The 15,056-nt window shown below is 37.2% G+C and overlaps 1 protein-coding gene and 1 long non-coding RNA gene across 27 annotated transcripts in view; one reads left to right on the forward strand and one right to left on the reverse strand.

Annotated features, from left to right (window-relative positions):
• Window positions 1–11,275, forward strand: part of si:ch211-207d6.2 — a 99,873-nt gene extending 88,598 nt beyond the window's left edge. For 3 of the 26 annotated variants that reach the window (XM_087240921.1, XM_087240926.1, XM_087240925.1), the window contains 6 exons: window positions 583–726; window positions 3,744–3,860; window positions 4,768–4,842; window positions 4,970–6,682; window positions 7,151–7,273; window positions 7,940–11,275. In XM_087240921.1, the coding sequence (XP_087097047.1) occupies window positions 583–726; window positions 3,744–3,860; window positions 4,768–4,842; window positions 4,970–6,682; window positions 7,151–7,273; window positions 7,940–8,479 (2,712 nt within the window). In that variant the 3' untranslated portion in view covers window positions 8,480–11,275. Of the gene's footprint in view, window positions 1–582; window positions 727–3,743; window positions 3,861–4,764; window positions 4,843–4,969; window positions 6,683–7,150; window positions 7,798–7,939 lie in introns of those variants that run through there. The other 23 variants (XM_087240922.1, XM_087240927.1, XM_087240930.1 and 20 more) reach the window with 13 other exon arrangements.
• Window positions 1–15,054, reverse strand: part of LOC141378336 (uncharacterized) — a 55,497-nt gene extending 40,443 nt beyond the window's left edge. The window contains exons 1-2 of the long non-coding RNA XR_015478601.1: window positions 14,989–15,054; window positions 14,552–14,591 (exon numbers count right to left, since the gene is read on the reverse strand). This is a non-coding gene — a long non-coding RNA (uncharacterized LOC141378336). The remainder of the gene's footprint in view (window positions 1–14,551; window positions 14,592–14,988) is intronic.
• Between the last annotated feature and the right edge of the window lie 2 nt (window positions 15,055–15,056).

Consider the following 15,056-nt stretch of genomic DNA (forward strand, 5'->3'; position numbering starts at 1 on the left):
GAAGTATCTTCTTTTGTGTTGGGCAGAAGAAATTTAGAAAGGTTTGGAGTCACATAAAGGTGACAATTTTCATTTTTGGGTGAACTATCCCTTTAATTTCCATAGTATGTTTTTCTACTATAAGTTTTTCTACTAAAAGTGAATAGAGACTATCAACTTTTTGGTTACCAGCATTCTACAAAATATCTACATTTTACAAAATATATATAGAGGATTACGTTCAACAGAAACCACTTGGAACCACTCAAGGTGAGTAAATGTAATTTTTGGGGGGTGAACTATCCCTTTAAGATCGGACCAACATTATGCAGATGACTCAAACCTTGCTAAACCACATTCCCAGACAACTGACAATTGTCATCATTATTACAATTCGAAAACAACACATCAAACAAACAGCACTACCTGCTAAAATATCAACCTGCTATATTTTGCCTGGGTGTGCCGTTTGCTGCATATTGTGTCCTGTTTTTATGAATAGTGATGGAAAGTCACGGTAAAGATTCCAGCTGCTTTTGTTGTTTTGAGTGGTATAATGGAGGGTGAGGGTCGGTCACACTTGGCTGGTTGTTTTGGCTATAGGAGGGTGAAGAGGAGGCCCCGCAGCCTAAATCCTCGCGTGTGCCCCCAGAGGTCAAGCCCAAGCCCCGCACCCCTCCTCCTGTCAACACCTCCACCTTTCAAGACGAGGAGGATGAAGGAGATAAGATCATGGCGGAGCTACAGGTGAGCAAACCACCACAGAAGCCACTCACACACACAAATACACTTATGGTGGAAAACCAAATACAGAGGAAGTTTGAAACATGTCAGAGGTGTTAAGAAACAAATACTAAGAGCATACAAACATCAGAATGGCAACGCCAATGTTAACATTTACACAAAAGCATCAAAATGAGGGCACTGTGGTTTGTTTGCAGTGGTTTGTTATAGACATTTGGCTTATGCTGCCCTCTGTTGTTAAGAATGGCAATGATTTTCTTTCAATTCTATAGTCAGCATGAATCAGACCTTTAGGCTCCATTTACACTGCATGGTTCAAGTGACTCAACGACTTAGGATTTTTTACTCCCATGTGGCACAGATCGGATATGGCCCATGTGCAGGAAAAAAATAAAAAATAAATCACATGGATTTTGATTTACTCAAATCAGATTCAGGTCTGGAAATTTATATGAATCTGATTCGTGCCCTCATGTCTGCAGTGTAAGCAAGTAGATCAGATTTTCACCTGTCAATGCGAGTTGGGCATCATTAAAAACCATAGTGAATTACATAAACTCTGCTAAAACCTGTTCCTAAATGAGGGTATCAGAGTCCCAAACCCTAAATCTCATACACAAGGACTAAAAGTGCTTTTAAACGGTCATTAATTCATTCATTCATTTTCTCTCTTAGTCCCTTTATTAATCTGGGGTCGCCAAAGCGGAATGAACCGGCAACTTATCCAGTATATGTTTTATGCAGCGAATGCCCTTCCAGCTGCAACCCATCACTGAGAAACATCCATGCACACAATCATTCACACACATTCACATACCGGAGCATCCGGAGAAAACCGAAACACGGGGAGAACATGCAAACTCCACACAGAAATGCCATCTGACCCAGCCAAGGCTTAAACCAGCAACCTTCTTGCTGTGAGGCGATTGTGCTATCCACTGCACCACTGTGCTGCCTGTTGTCATATAGCAATATTAAAATAGCAATAATAAAAAATATTTAAGCATAGTTAACAAGAGAGAGAGGAAAAAGAGAGAGAGAGAGAGAGAGAGAGAGAGAGAGAGAGAGAGAGAGCAACATCTGCCATGTAACCATTATAAACTAATATAAAACTGTGGCATACGTCACATGCATAAATCACTCCATGGACATTACATTAAGATGCCTACTGGTTTAAAAATGCCTAGATTGGAAGAAGATGGCAAAATGAGAACTTTTCCATCATAAATGATGGTAAAACACCTTGTTAAACAAATATATATTTTTCTTAATTAACACCTATAAACACATTAAAAATGAAGGAAAGAGTGCTCTTTTATTATCAGCTGTCAGTCAGCAGCACCCACTCTTTTTCTCTGGTCATTGCGCCTTTGCCATGTGTAAATACAGACAATCGGAGTCAATTTTAAAAGATGTTGCAGTGTAGATCTGCAGTGTAAATGCAGCCACAGTACCAAATGAACAAAAAAAGTGTCTCTGGGAAGCATTAGTACACATCACACAAAAATCTATGAAATATATGCTTACAAATAAATAAAATGCAGTGAGCTATGAAAAATAAAATGCCATTGAATATGTTCACATGGACACCAATAATCCGATTTTAATACTCTTAATCAGAGTCTACCAAGAAAACTGGAATTTTAATGACCCTAATCCGATTAAAGTCATAATCAAACTAAACAGAAATCAAATTAAGACGTAGAGTATGGCGATTTCAGTCACATAATTGAAGTGCAGTACAGACATGTAAACACCCTAATTAAACTTTTTAACAGTCGTGTAGGATTTGTACCGCATTTTGCGACAGGATAGTCTATACACACACACAGCTGTTTGACACTATTCTCTGCACCTACCGAGTCTGAAGGACCACATACACCTGCATCACGAAATGCTGAGGTTTCAAATCAGCATGCAATATCCAATTCCATTAAAACTATACTCATCCAGCAGTTCATACTTGCATCTAATATCTCGTTTGTCACAGGGAGGCATGAATGAAATGCTCTTGAATGAAAGTGAAAGTGCCAAACTGCAGTTAAAGTGACAATTAAAAAATTAAAAAAGTGCCGAAATTACATAAAAACTCCAAAAGAAATGTGGATAGCGTGGTGACGTTAATTGTATTATGTGCTATAACATGTAAAACGGGATCATGAAAGGAACATTTAAAAAGCAACTCAAGTAAACACGTGACGCAGTGGCGCAGAAGGTAGCACGTTCACACACAGCAAAAAGGTCGCTGGGTCAGTTGGCATTTCTGTGTGAACTTTGCATGTTTTCCCCGTGTTCGGGTGGGGTTAACCGGGTGCTCCTGTTTGTGCCACAAGTCCAAAGACGTGGTACAGGTGAATTGGGTATGCTGAAATTTACCGTAGTGTATGAGTGTGTGTGAATAATTGTGTATGGCAGTTTCCCAGTAATAGGTTGGGGCTGGAAGGGCATCCGCAGCATAAAACATATGCTGGATAAGTTGGTGGTTCATTCTACTGTGGTGGTCCCAGATTAATAAAAAGACTAGGCCGAAAAGAAAATAAATGAATGAATGAACTCATGTAAACACCTTAATCTTATTATTGTCTTATTCAGATTAAGGCAAATAAATCGATTACCGATGTCTATGTAAATATAGTTATTGTATACCAAAAAGGACCACTTTAATTTATTGCCGTAAAATAATAATTATATAAACTTTTATTATTATTTTTTGTTTTGTTTCTACTAATGCATCTATATAGTCAATTACCTTTAATTAAAGGTGTCCAAAAGCTATTAAACAAATCTATTCTTGTCTTAGGACAATTTAAAAAACTTTTTTGTTATCCACTTCAAATATTGAATACTGCATTTACAAGTAAGTAAGTACTGTACATAATTGAACACAATAATATATATTTTTGGAACACCATGTATGAAGGCGTTTAGTTTTGTCTGAAATCTCAAAATGACACAACCACAACACAGAAAACATCACCATACATACAGCCCCTAATGTCCATACCCTTCCCCCTCCTCAGGTGTTTCAGAAATGCACTATTAAAGATTTACAGCCCAGATACATTGTTGATCTCACAACCCATGAGCCCTCAGGCAGTGAGATGGAGCCAGGGCTTTCTCTATCTTACCACACAAAGGTAATGGATACATAATATGTGCTCACTCCCCATCGCAGTCTAACGCCAGTGCTAATGTGGCCAGTTATGTCCCATAACATCCAGCTCTGCTGACACTAATGCGCAACACTGATGCTGATATACTGACATACCGATGTGCATCAATGCCTGACCGTAACCCCTCATCGAGAGAGGGTGTAATATGTTTGAATGTGTGTCTAACACTGGTCTGTCACTCACCCTCTTTCTGCTGAATGCTAATAGATACAGCTGTATAAGACGGGTCAGGTCAGGAGTGACCGGGGCGTTGCGAAGGCCATTCAGCACACTCTGACACCTGACCTTTTCTTTTTTTAGCTTTCAGAGTTCACTTTGAAAAAAAAGAGCCGGAAGGTGCAGACTTATGAGAAAAAGATATAGAATTCTAGAAGCTTTTTTATTATAATGTTTTATTATTATTATTTCTATTTGTCTGTGTTTACTTTTTAGTAGTATGGTAATGTTTTAAGGAATGTTTCTGTCTTCTGGATACTCTTTACAACTTTTCAGTGTCTTTACAAAGATTAGACAGCTGATTTTTCTACAAATATATTTAAAAAAAAAAAAGGAAATAAAATCCAGCACATTTATTATTAACCTCTGTCACTATTTAATACTACATCACTGATAATATTATATATTCCATTTTACTACTTCCATCTGTGCTAACAGTAAATACACTGTTCTAAAGCAGTTCTTAGAACTCCAGTAGTAGTTTTCTAACGATCCATGACACAAACCTTATATTCTTAGCTTAACAGCTCTAGATGGCGCTGTTGTTTAATTTTGTGATTATTATTTATGCATTGTACTCACTAACTTGAGAATGTAAATAAAGATTTGTCACACTGTAATGCAATGACTTTGTGCTAACAAACTGTCCTAGCAGAACACCACTCGCATATCTGGAGAAGGAGCACTATCTGAAAGTAAGGAAGATAGTGCACCACCTGGTTCTCCTGCGGTAAATATAATTTGTTTTACTGCTTGCATTAGTTTTATGTGTGATTAAGGAGCATGTCTGCACATTGCATTTATTTTGTCTTCGATGTGTTGTTTGAAGTCCAAAGAATTCTTGATTTCTTTGTCAGGTCATGTATTATATTACCGGAACTTCAAAGACATCAAGTGAGAGCACCTCTAGGCCAGATGACCTAAAGGAGCCCAAGGAAGCAACATTTTCTCCTTCAAAGGTTGCAATTGAGAATGCTTCTGACCTTTCCCAAGAGCAACAATTGTTTAAATCAGATAACTTATCCGAAATTTCACATCAGAGATGTCAATCAGTCCAGGAGGTCCAAAGCAAGCCAAATTATATACATCAGGTGTTACCTGGCCCATGCAAATCTCTAAACAACAACCGTAAAGCTGGAAAAGAGCTCAAGACTGAACCTGTTCTGAAGTACCTAAAACAGGTAGTTCCCCCACCACCTGAAAAAGTTTCACCTGTTGAGGAAAAGTTAGAGCAGCAGATACTACATACACACTTGCCTGTCTCACAAGCCTCAGCTGCTCCTGATAAGTCAAAGCATAAACATCGGGCAACCACTGTTCAAGTTACGCTTGTCAACAAGATTCCTCAGGTTCAAGAACAAGTCCACCATCTAAACACTGATGCCCCATATTCAACACAGTTTATTGACCGTGAAAATACCCAGGAAGTATCAAGATCATCGAAAGATCACATCAGATACACTGAAGATGCCAGTCTAAGTCCCGATCTCCCAGGAGAAGAAGGTCCTCCTCCACCAAATAACATTGCCTTCAGGATTACTAAAACCAAAGTACAGGCTCTGTCAAATGGAGAGTATGAACAGCTTGTAAACAGCAAAGGTACAGATGTCCAGACTTTAAAAGTCGGATCTGAACCAAATTTATCTGCCCCTGAAGATTCTGGATTTGACAAGAAGCCAGTTATCATAATTTTTGATGAGCCAATGGATATTTGTCAGGCCTACAAACGCCTGTCCACCATATTTGAGTGTGAAGAAGAGCTAGAGAGAGTGCTATCAGAGGAGAGGATCGATGAGGAGAACGAGGAAGAAGAAGAAGTGGAAACCAACTCAAAAACTCAGGATGATCATAAAACACCTAGAAATAATGTTGTAGATCAGTGCAGAACTGAGAACAGGGTAAACAACCAGAGAAGTGGCAACATTGCAATGCTTCAAGGACAGCAGAGCTCCTTCGATAGTCCTGTTTTTGATGTTGAAGAAGGGGACAAGACAGGATCGTCTAAAGATGCAAAAAAGAAATTTAAGTTTAAGTTCCCAAAGAAGCAGCTTGTAGCTATTGGCCAGGCCCTTCGTACAGGGACAAAAACTGGCAAAAAGACACTGCAGGTAGTTGTCTACGAGGATGAAGAGGAACCAGATGGAACCATGACTCCGCTCAAAGAAGCTAAAAGATATGAGATCAAGTCCCATGTAGACACTAATTCTACAACACAAAGGTCTTTATCAGAAAACCAGACCACCGCATCACAGAGCACCAAGGACAGAACTGAGGAGCTCCGTAAGTCTACTTATCAAACATTAGACAGCCTTGAGCAGACTATTAGGCAACTAGAGACCACCATAAGTGACATTGGGCCTACACTGGTTTCTGAAGTCTCCCACAAAGAAGAATCAAAAGCGAAGAGAACTGCCAGTCATGCAGGACCAGAGGAAGCCAGTCCCACAAAGAGGCCTGCACCTCTGAAGCCCAAACCTAGCAAGTCATCGCTGCAAAAAAGATCTAAAACACAGTCTCGAACCTCATCAAGCACCTCCACCACTTCCTCCAGTTCCTCCAGCAGCAAACAGGTCTTTTTCGCCTTATCTTCACCTTTCAGCTGGTGGCTTGGGTTTGCTTTAAAAGACTGACTTTCTAACCACTGACTTTAATCAACTGTGACTGTGTTTCGTAGGTGTCTTCGGGTGAACGCACTTGGGAATGTTCTATTTTGAGGGCTCTGTATGATTTCAGTGGACATGATTATGGTCTCCATGTCTTTTTTCAAACTACTCTGTCTACTTTCACTGTTCAGACTTTCAATAAGGTTGTACCTACAAACATTTTATCTGTCTGATCAACTTGCTCTGATCTATTATGGGATTAATAAAAATGCATGATTGGGAAGTGGATGTTACAGTTGAGCATGCTGCCTATTTTCCTTGTCCCCAATCATGTCTACAAGGGAGAAATCTTTAAAAGCTTGGCCCTCACTCTGTCATGGTCTTGTCAGTCTCCTCAATCCATCTCTGACATTGTTTTCTTGTCAATGTTTGCAGAACTCTGGTGACTCTCCAGCTTCGAGTCGGATTTCCTCACCAAAGTCACGCCAACAGCCAGGGAGTGTGGAAAAATCTGGAAAGACCCAAAAGCTCCAGGACTCCCAGAGGCAGTTCCGACAGGTAGTTTTACTGTAGGGCAGCCAGTGCAAAGGCAAGAAGACAGATGGGAAATGCCTTTTGAGTAATGTTTTTGTGGATGCATATGGATCCAATAAGGCGTTCACTCTCCCTAAACTTCATTATAACATACTCCTTGCACCTATTATTCGTTCACACATAGACACTTTCAAAATATGCTTTTTAAACCAATTTGTGGGTTTCCAAGGAATCAAACCCATGACCTTGGCATTGTTAATTGCCTGCTCTACCAATTCAGCTATACAGGAAAACTGGATGACTGCTGTCATCTAACGGTCACCCAGAAAACATGAAATAAATATTTTAAAAAACTATGTATGTTGGGTGTAATGCCACTGTGCTGGTTGGGGAGTAACTGTTTATATTTGCATTTTTTTTTTGGATTATGAAGACATTTTGAAGAAACTCTGGCCTCTTCAGTCTGATGGCCAAATTCCTGTTTATTCATCCTTTCTATTTTCAATGTTTAATGTGTGAAACCTACTGTGAGAGAAAAGGAAAGAAAACAATTATGCATTTTGTTACAAGAGTAATATTTTTGTTGGTGTTGTAGAATATTTTTATGGATTATAGCTAGAGCTCTATATTTTCACGTACGTGTTATCATCCTACTTGACTTTCCATGTCTTCCGGCATCTTTGTTCGCAGGCTAACGGGAGTGCTATGAAAGCTGGTGGGAATAGTAAACATGCTTTCCCTGCTTTGCCTGCTTCTAAGATCCCAGCTTTTATACCTAGCTCGTGGAAACATAGCTCAACCCGTGCCCCTCGTTCAAATGTGTCTAGGCTTACTAACCAAACCTCTTCCTCCACTAAGTCCTCAATCCCATGTCTCAGTTTGAGCTGGCCCAGTTGTAGACCTGTCACCCCTTCAAAGTCTCCTGAGCCATCTCAGCAGCCTGAAGGTCAAAACCTAACCCTTCCTCCACACACTCAAATTAGCCAGTCTTGCTCTTATTCCTGCTCATCCTCATCATCCTCTAGCTCATACTCTTCCTCCTCCTCAGTCTCTCCGACCTCTACTTCCTCCTCCTCATCCCCTTCCTCTCCTTCCCTCCTGTCTCCCACTGCCATGTGCCGAGGAGGTCGAGCTGTACACATACCCAGCTTCAGCAGCAGCAAGTCTATGAAGGCCAGCAGTGGCCAAGCCACTATCACACCAGCATCCTTTTCCAGGGACATGGCATGAACTATCCATTTCTCTTGTTTGCTCTTTTTGTTGGCACTCATTCTGTCAGGATTTTAGGTGGCCATGCGTTTCTTTATCAAACAGAAACCGTTTTAGCTATGCTGTGTATTTGGGGTGGTGTTATTGTCTTTGTGCACTTCCTCTGAAATCCAAAAGTAGAGCCACAAAGGTGCTCTGAATTTACGGTTTACATGAGGAATTAAACTTGACAGTGTTCACATTTTATTTTATAGGCTTGCATTTGTTTACCTATATGAACTATAAAAAATGTTCTTTGCTATTTTAAGAGAAAGGAAATTTGACGAATACATTATATATTAGAGTGTGTTCATACTTGGCAGGCTCAGTTAGATTAAAATGAACTCTAATGTGATTGCTCTGTTAATGCATTTTGTTTTGAATAAGAAAATGACACATATCTGAACACTAGCACACACATCTGAACCCTGGTGTGTACCAAACAAGTAATAAAGTCCACTATGGAAAAGGTGGGTATTGGTCCACTTCTAAGGGTGCTTTCACACCTAGACTTTTGTTTTGAAACCTGTCTCGCTTGCCCAGTTAGCGCAGCTCGTTTGGCATATGGAAATACAGCAATCGTGCTTGGATATGCGCCAAAACAATCGGTCTGAGATCGCCTGAATGATGTGGTCTCGGCTCGATTGAAACGAACTCTGGAGCGGATCGATTGTAGTGAGAAAGCGATACGATCTGAGCCTGGCTATATCACAGTGTTTTATGGATATGTAGTAGGCATACGGCTATATGAAGAGAATACAAGAGAATTATGAGTAGGGCGGGAGGTCATTCCAGACATCCCAAGTCTCCCGGAAGTTTCGGGAGTCTCCCGCAAATGCACAGAGACTCCCGGATGCCCGCAAATGAGAGATAACCTCCCGGTAATCGCACGTCTCCCTCCCGGTGCTCAAATACATTGTGCACCCTTCTCACCCCTCCCCACCGCATCCCTCCTCACTCTTCAGATGCACCCTGTCAAACAACACCAAAAAAACACCACCCAACAGCTGAGCGGGAATCTGCAAAATAAACCGTGAAACTCTGACCAATGTGAGGAGAGTTAACTCACACGTGACTTGTTTTAGCTGTTTTGGTCCGTTTAGAAACTTTGCAGTGTGAAAGCGAACCGCACCAAGAACAAAGAGCAACAATGTAACAATTTTAATCCTGTTCCGGAACAACTGAATCAATTTACAGGTGTAAAAGCACCCTAAATGAACCTTGAACTTTTGGTTAAACTAAAATCAAAAGGATAAAAAAAACAGAGGTTAACCTTTACAATTCGATACAGGCATCTGGAATTCTTGTGAACATCAAGTGTGAACACACTCTTGTGTATTATTTTTTTTAAATAGCCAAATATAATGGGGTCCAAATGTCTGAGAGCACATTTTGTGTTTTAAAGCATACAGTGCTCAGCATATACAAGTACACCCCTCACAAATCCATCTTTTAAATTCATATTTTTAATAATACCTCTACAATATTTAATATGTGTGCATGTACATTAGATTAGTCAGTACTGAAGCCAAATCGGCAGCTTATCTAACAAAATAACTTACAATTTTGGTCCAATAACTAGTACACCCAAATGTTATAGAAAAAAATCGTAAATACAAATTTTAAAGAGGAAAAAGAGAAGCAAAATTGTAAAAAAAATTTGTAGGTGGTAATTTATATTTTTTTGCAATATTTTGCTTAAATTTAATTGCATTTTCTTTCAATTTCTAAATATGTTTGGTGACTGATTTATTATTTTAATAAAAATATCTGTTTAACAGATCTGTTTTGTTAATGCATCAAAATACATTGCCTTTATTCATTAAAAAAATTGATACAAATATTCATTTACAAAATAGGTTGTACTCAATTATGCTGAGCATTGTAATTGTTATTTTTTAGGATTTTTACAAAAAAAAATCTTTAGGATTCTGCAATATATAAATGTGACTTTCAAATAAGCGGATTCATAAATTTGTGAATTATCATTTGTTCTTTAGTTGAAACATAAGAGCATTTTAGGATTATCAACAGGGCTTACACACAGAGCTTGTAACGCTCATAATTTTAAATGAAAAACTTTATATTAAAGTAAAAACCAATTACAGTCAAGCTCAAAATTATTTATACCCCTGGGTTATGAATAATTGTGGGCTTGACTGAATATATTAAATGTATTATATATTGAAACCACCAAATAAAAACAGTTTCACAAGATGCCTCAGACTTTAGGAGCTCATTGTTTATTTAAAATAACATTTGATTATGTTTGTGGTGAATTGATTTGACAGTTTGAAAGGAATTTAACCAAATTTTATCTGAATTGTTGTTGTTGTTTTTCTCCAGTGCACTGCCAGTTGTAACTAATAATATGCAGTTTTAGTGTTTTACCATAAAACCAAAGTTTTACTCATTTAAAGACTCAAACAGCAGTGTATATAGTTTGAGTGTATGATACAGTATCAGCCTTTGTAGTGGTGTAGTGTAGCATAGCTTTGTATTACACCATTATTGTATTCCTTTAAACAGCTCATGTCCGATGCCAAAAAATTAAATATTAGTCTCAATATTGGATATGAAAATAATGTCCTAAATTGCCAAACTTACTCCTATGCATGACTTTTAGATATTTAACCATGAACGATGCAAAGGTAAATGCTGTAAATAATACCTCTGATATTTGTAACGCTGTATAAATTGTACAGAACAATTGTTTGGAAGAAAAATGCTTGCCAGAGATGTTTATCAAATAAAGGGCTTCCAGTGTATTGTCATTTAGTTTCTCTCAATGTTCTAGTCTTTTATTCTATTCGTGTGAATATGTGAATGGTTTTAGAATATGTGTTTGTTAGTACACACATTAAGGAGGAACAGAACTCAAAAACATCACGTGTCTCTCTATCCAGCAAACATAAACCGGCTTTTCCTGTTTCAAGGCCTGATTGGGATGACTGAGGAAAGTTTTTCTAGTTGCTATCACATTAATTTTAACCAGCAGATGGCAGCACTGACTTGCAGGAGTTCTCAAATGGAATTCATTCATTTTCTCTTTTTTTGCAAAAAATTTACACCACAAAACAGGGAACAATCAACATCACAAGGCATGTTTACCATTAAAATAAATAAAATTAATTAAAATTGTTACAACTGCAACAAGGAGCAATACAGAAGACCTACATCAAAGCAAAAAAAACATTATAATAAAATATTCTGAAATTGAAGTACAGTGGACATCAGTGATTTTATTTTGGTTTCGAAAGTATTTGAAGCTTTGAGCCACTTTCCCTACCTCAGAAAGAAAACTCCTAAAAGAGGGTCTGCATTTTTCCCCACGATGAAAAATGGGGAAAAAAGTTTTATAACGATGATTTGTTCTGTAGACTATTGAATAAAAATATAGCTTAAAGGGGTTATTAATTTTGACCATAAAATGGTTCTTAAAAATTTTAAAAAACTGCTTTTAATCTAGCTGTCAAACCAGTTTAGAAGTAAATTCACAATAAAAAAATAAGTGATCAAGTGGTCCTGGAATATTTGAACAAAAGCAACACTTGTAAACATCAAAGTTAAATCTTTTTTGAATAAACTCATTCACAGGATATATCCTAAACACAATTCAGTAATGAGTTTATTTAACCATAGGTGCTACAGGATATTTAAGATAAAAGGTAAAAGCTTTGTCTTCTACTAAGGGTTCAGCAACACCTAAATGTAACACTTATAATCACCCATGATAATGCATTTAAATTCTTTGTTAATAAGCTTGTTACATTTACCATCGAAAATATCAACAAGAAGTTACATAAGTACAATTGGGACCTAAACAAAGTATAACAGCTTTAGTATAACCTTTATCTGTGATCCTGACTCTATTTATATAAAAATTATTATATAGTATTATTCTATAGTACGTAATGAGATAGTAGCGAACCAATTTCACCTAACAAATCATTGATAAATTAAATGCCTTTACTATACCAGTCTTTTTCAAACAAAGATATACGGTTAATAATAACTGCTCTATTATTCCAAAGAGTGGCTTTATGAGGAGAAAAAATATGGGTAAATATCATTTTCCAAAAAAAGTAGTGCTTGCTTATGAAAATTTGACAGCTTCAAAGGAATTTTAGAACAATCATAATCATATCCTAATACAAATTCAAGGCCACCTTTCATTCATTTTCTTTTTAGCTTAATCACTCCATTAACCAGGGGTCACCACAGCGGAATAAGCCCCCATCAAACGGAATAATACTTGTTTATTATTATTAATATTATTAAAGTTAACAATTGTTTACTTACTACTTGCAGAAATATTGTGTATCTGCAGAAGTGAACTTTGTGATGCAAAAATCACTGACCCTGCAATTTAAAAGCAACATTTTAGCTGATTTTGTATTCGAAAAACAGATTTTTTATTTATCCATACACTTCATGTTCAAGTACTTTGAATGAGATCTTATCACTGTGTTACCAAAGTAGTCCATTACTGCTTCAGACCATTAAGTAACCATTTCAGAAAGGCTATATTGAGATATCAGATAAACTGAAGCGGAGATCTTAAACAAAAGTCTTTAAAAATGGGTTTCAAAAGCCATTTTAGAACTATGCCTATGCCCCTTAGCAGTCATTTCATTATATGAGACATGAAAGCAATTAATACCTGATTGATGTAAGAGTCATATCTATTATGTGGACAGCAAAACCCCTCAGAGACAAATGATTGGCACATCTATTAATTTGGACTTTGCCTCAGCGCTTAGATATGCATTACTTTTAATGCCAAGTTCCATTCGGTCTTAAAAGAATTAATTTAGCGTACCTGTTTAAACAAATGGTGAGGTCGACCATCAGCAGAGAGTTATAGTTTTAAATGTTTTATTGTTAGCATTCACACATACTACACCAAAAGAGATTTGCTTGTTTATAACGCATAATAGAAATTCAAAATAAATCATGTTTTAATTTGTGTAAGTGAATTTTGAGATTTTATCAGTTTCTCCAAATGCACATACAGGCACAAACAATGCAATGTAATTGGAGATGAAAACTCTGTGAACAAAGAAGAGCTTTCTTTTCCATTCGAGGCCCTGCTCAAATTTGTAATTAGCCTGCTTTAATGAAAGATAATTAGTTCATATGCAAATTTCCGAACGACTGAATCCCTAAGCTTTGCACCATCTAATTAGCATGTAATTTGTATATTATAATACATTTACCATTAAGAAGTGAAGAGTCCAAATGCTACAATGCTACAGAGAGGAGGAGAAGAAGAGTAATTAAAATGCAAGTCCTTTTAGCATTTAAGATTAATTATTGTGTCTCCTGATGTTTTATGGTACAAGAGCATCAACATCATAAATCTTTGAGGACATTAACAAACCAACAAGGAACTTGTGTAAGTTAATCAAAGATCTGGTCACTAATTTGCATTTTTAATTCATTACAGTTAATGAGAGTGTCAATTAGATAAGAAATTAAGGCTGAAATAGCTACTCAAGCAATGGCTGTTTGCTTTGATTTCTTTTTTATTGCATTCCACACTTGATACTCCAAATCCGGGATATTCCAAACCAAAGGTAAAGAGGTAAACATCCTTGTTCACATTGTATACAAGTTATCTGGGTTATCAATTAAACTGGTGTATTCATTTCACACTACTATCCTAAACCCGGGAATTTGTTAAACTTATTTGCAAGGTCAGTGTCATTGAATGCATAACCACAACACAAAACTTGAACAGATAATAGTACTGTGCACTGTTATATTTTGTGATTAATCTTATTTATTTTTCTTCTTGGACGATGAGATGTCCAAGACAATCACAACTCTTAAATGTATGAAGAATGCCTGAGCATCCATGTTAAAAGCCAGAATTGAGTCATAGCATGAACAAAAATTGGTCACAGGTAGCTCAATATGGAGAAAACATAGCTCAACTTGGAAAAAGGTGTAAATAATACATTATACACTTTATTTTTGGTTTATGGACATTTCCTGTGATGGAAAAAAAAGTAGCTCACCCAAAAAGGAAAACTGTGATCAATTACTCACCTTTAAATGGTTCCAAACCAGTCTGAGATTCTTACTTCTGCTAAACACAAAACAATATATTTTGGAAAGAATATTAAAAAACCAGCAGGCATAATCAATATGCACTTTCAAGAGATGCTTCAAAGAAACTCAAAGTGGATTGAAACCAATCAAGAGTACAACACACTTTAAATTTTTGTGTGAACTAAGTTGTACCGTTATTTGGTGATTGAATAGTTGGAGCAACGCGACTTTTAGTAAGGAGTTTTAACTAGCCTGTTAAGATAACAGAGACTTGCCAAAAATGTTTCTTTCGCGGTTAAAAGTGGTGTTTAAAACAACGGTAATCTGAAGTGAAATGGGAAGTGTTACATCAATGGTATAAAAAAGTAGCAATCGTTTTTTACAGCTCAATCTACATGAACAATAGCAGGGGACATGACGCAAGGTTAACTTACCGTCACATATACCTTGAACTTCCGGTTGATCGGGTTTGGGTGTTGAGAATGGTCCTAAATCAGGTTGC

The sequence above is a fragment of the Danio rerio genome, chromosome 2 (assembly GCF_052040795.2).
Source record: "Danio rerio strain M-AB ecotype USA chromosome 2, GRCz13ab, whole genome shotgun sequence".
In the NCBI taxonomy this organism is placed as follows: domain Eukaryota; kingdom Metazoa; phylum Chordata; class Actinopteri; order Cypriniformes; family Danionidae; genus Danio; species Danio rerio.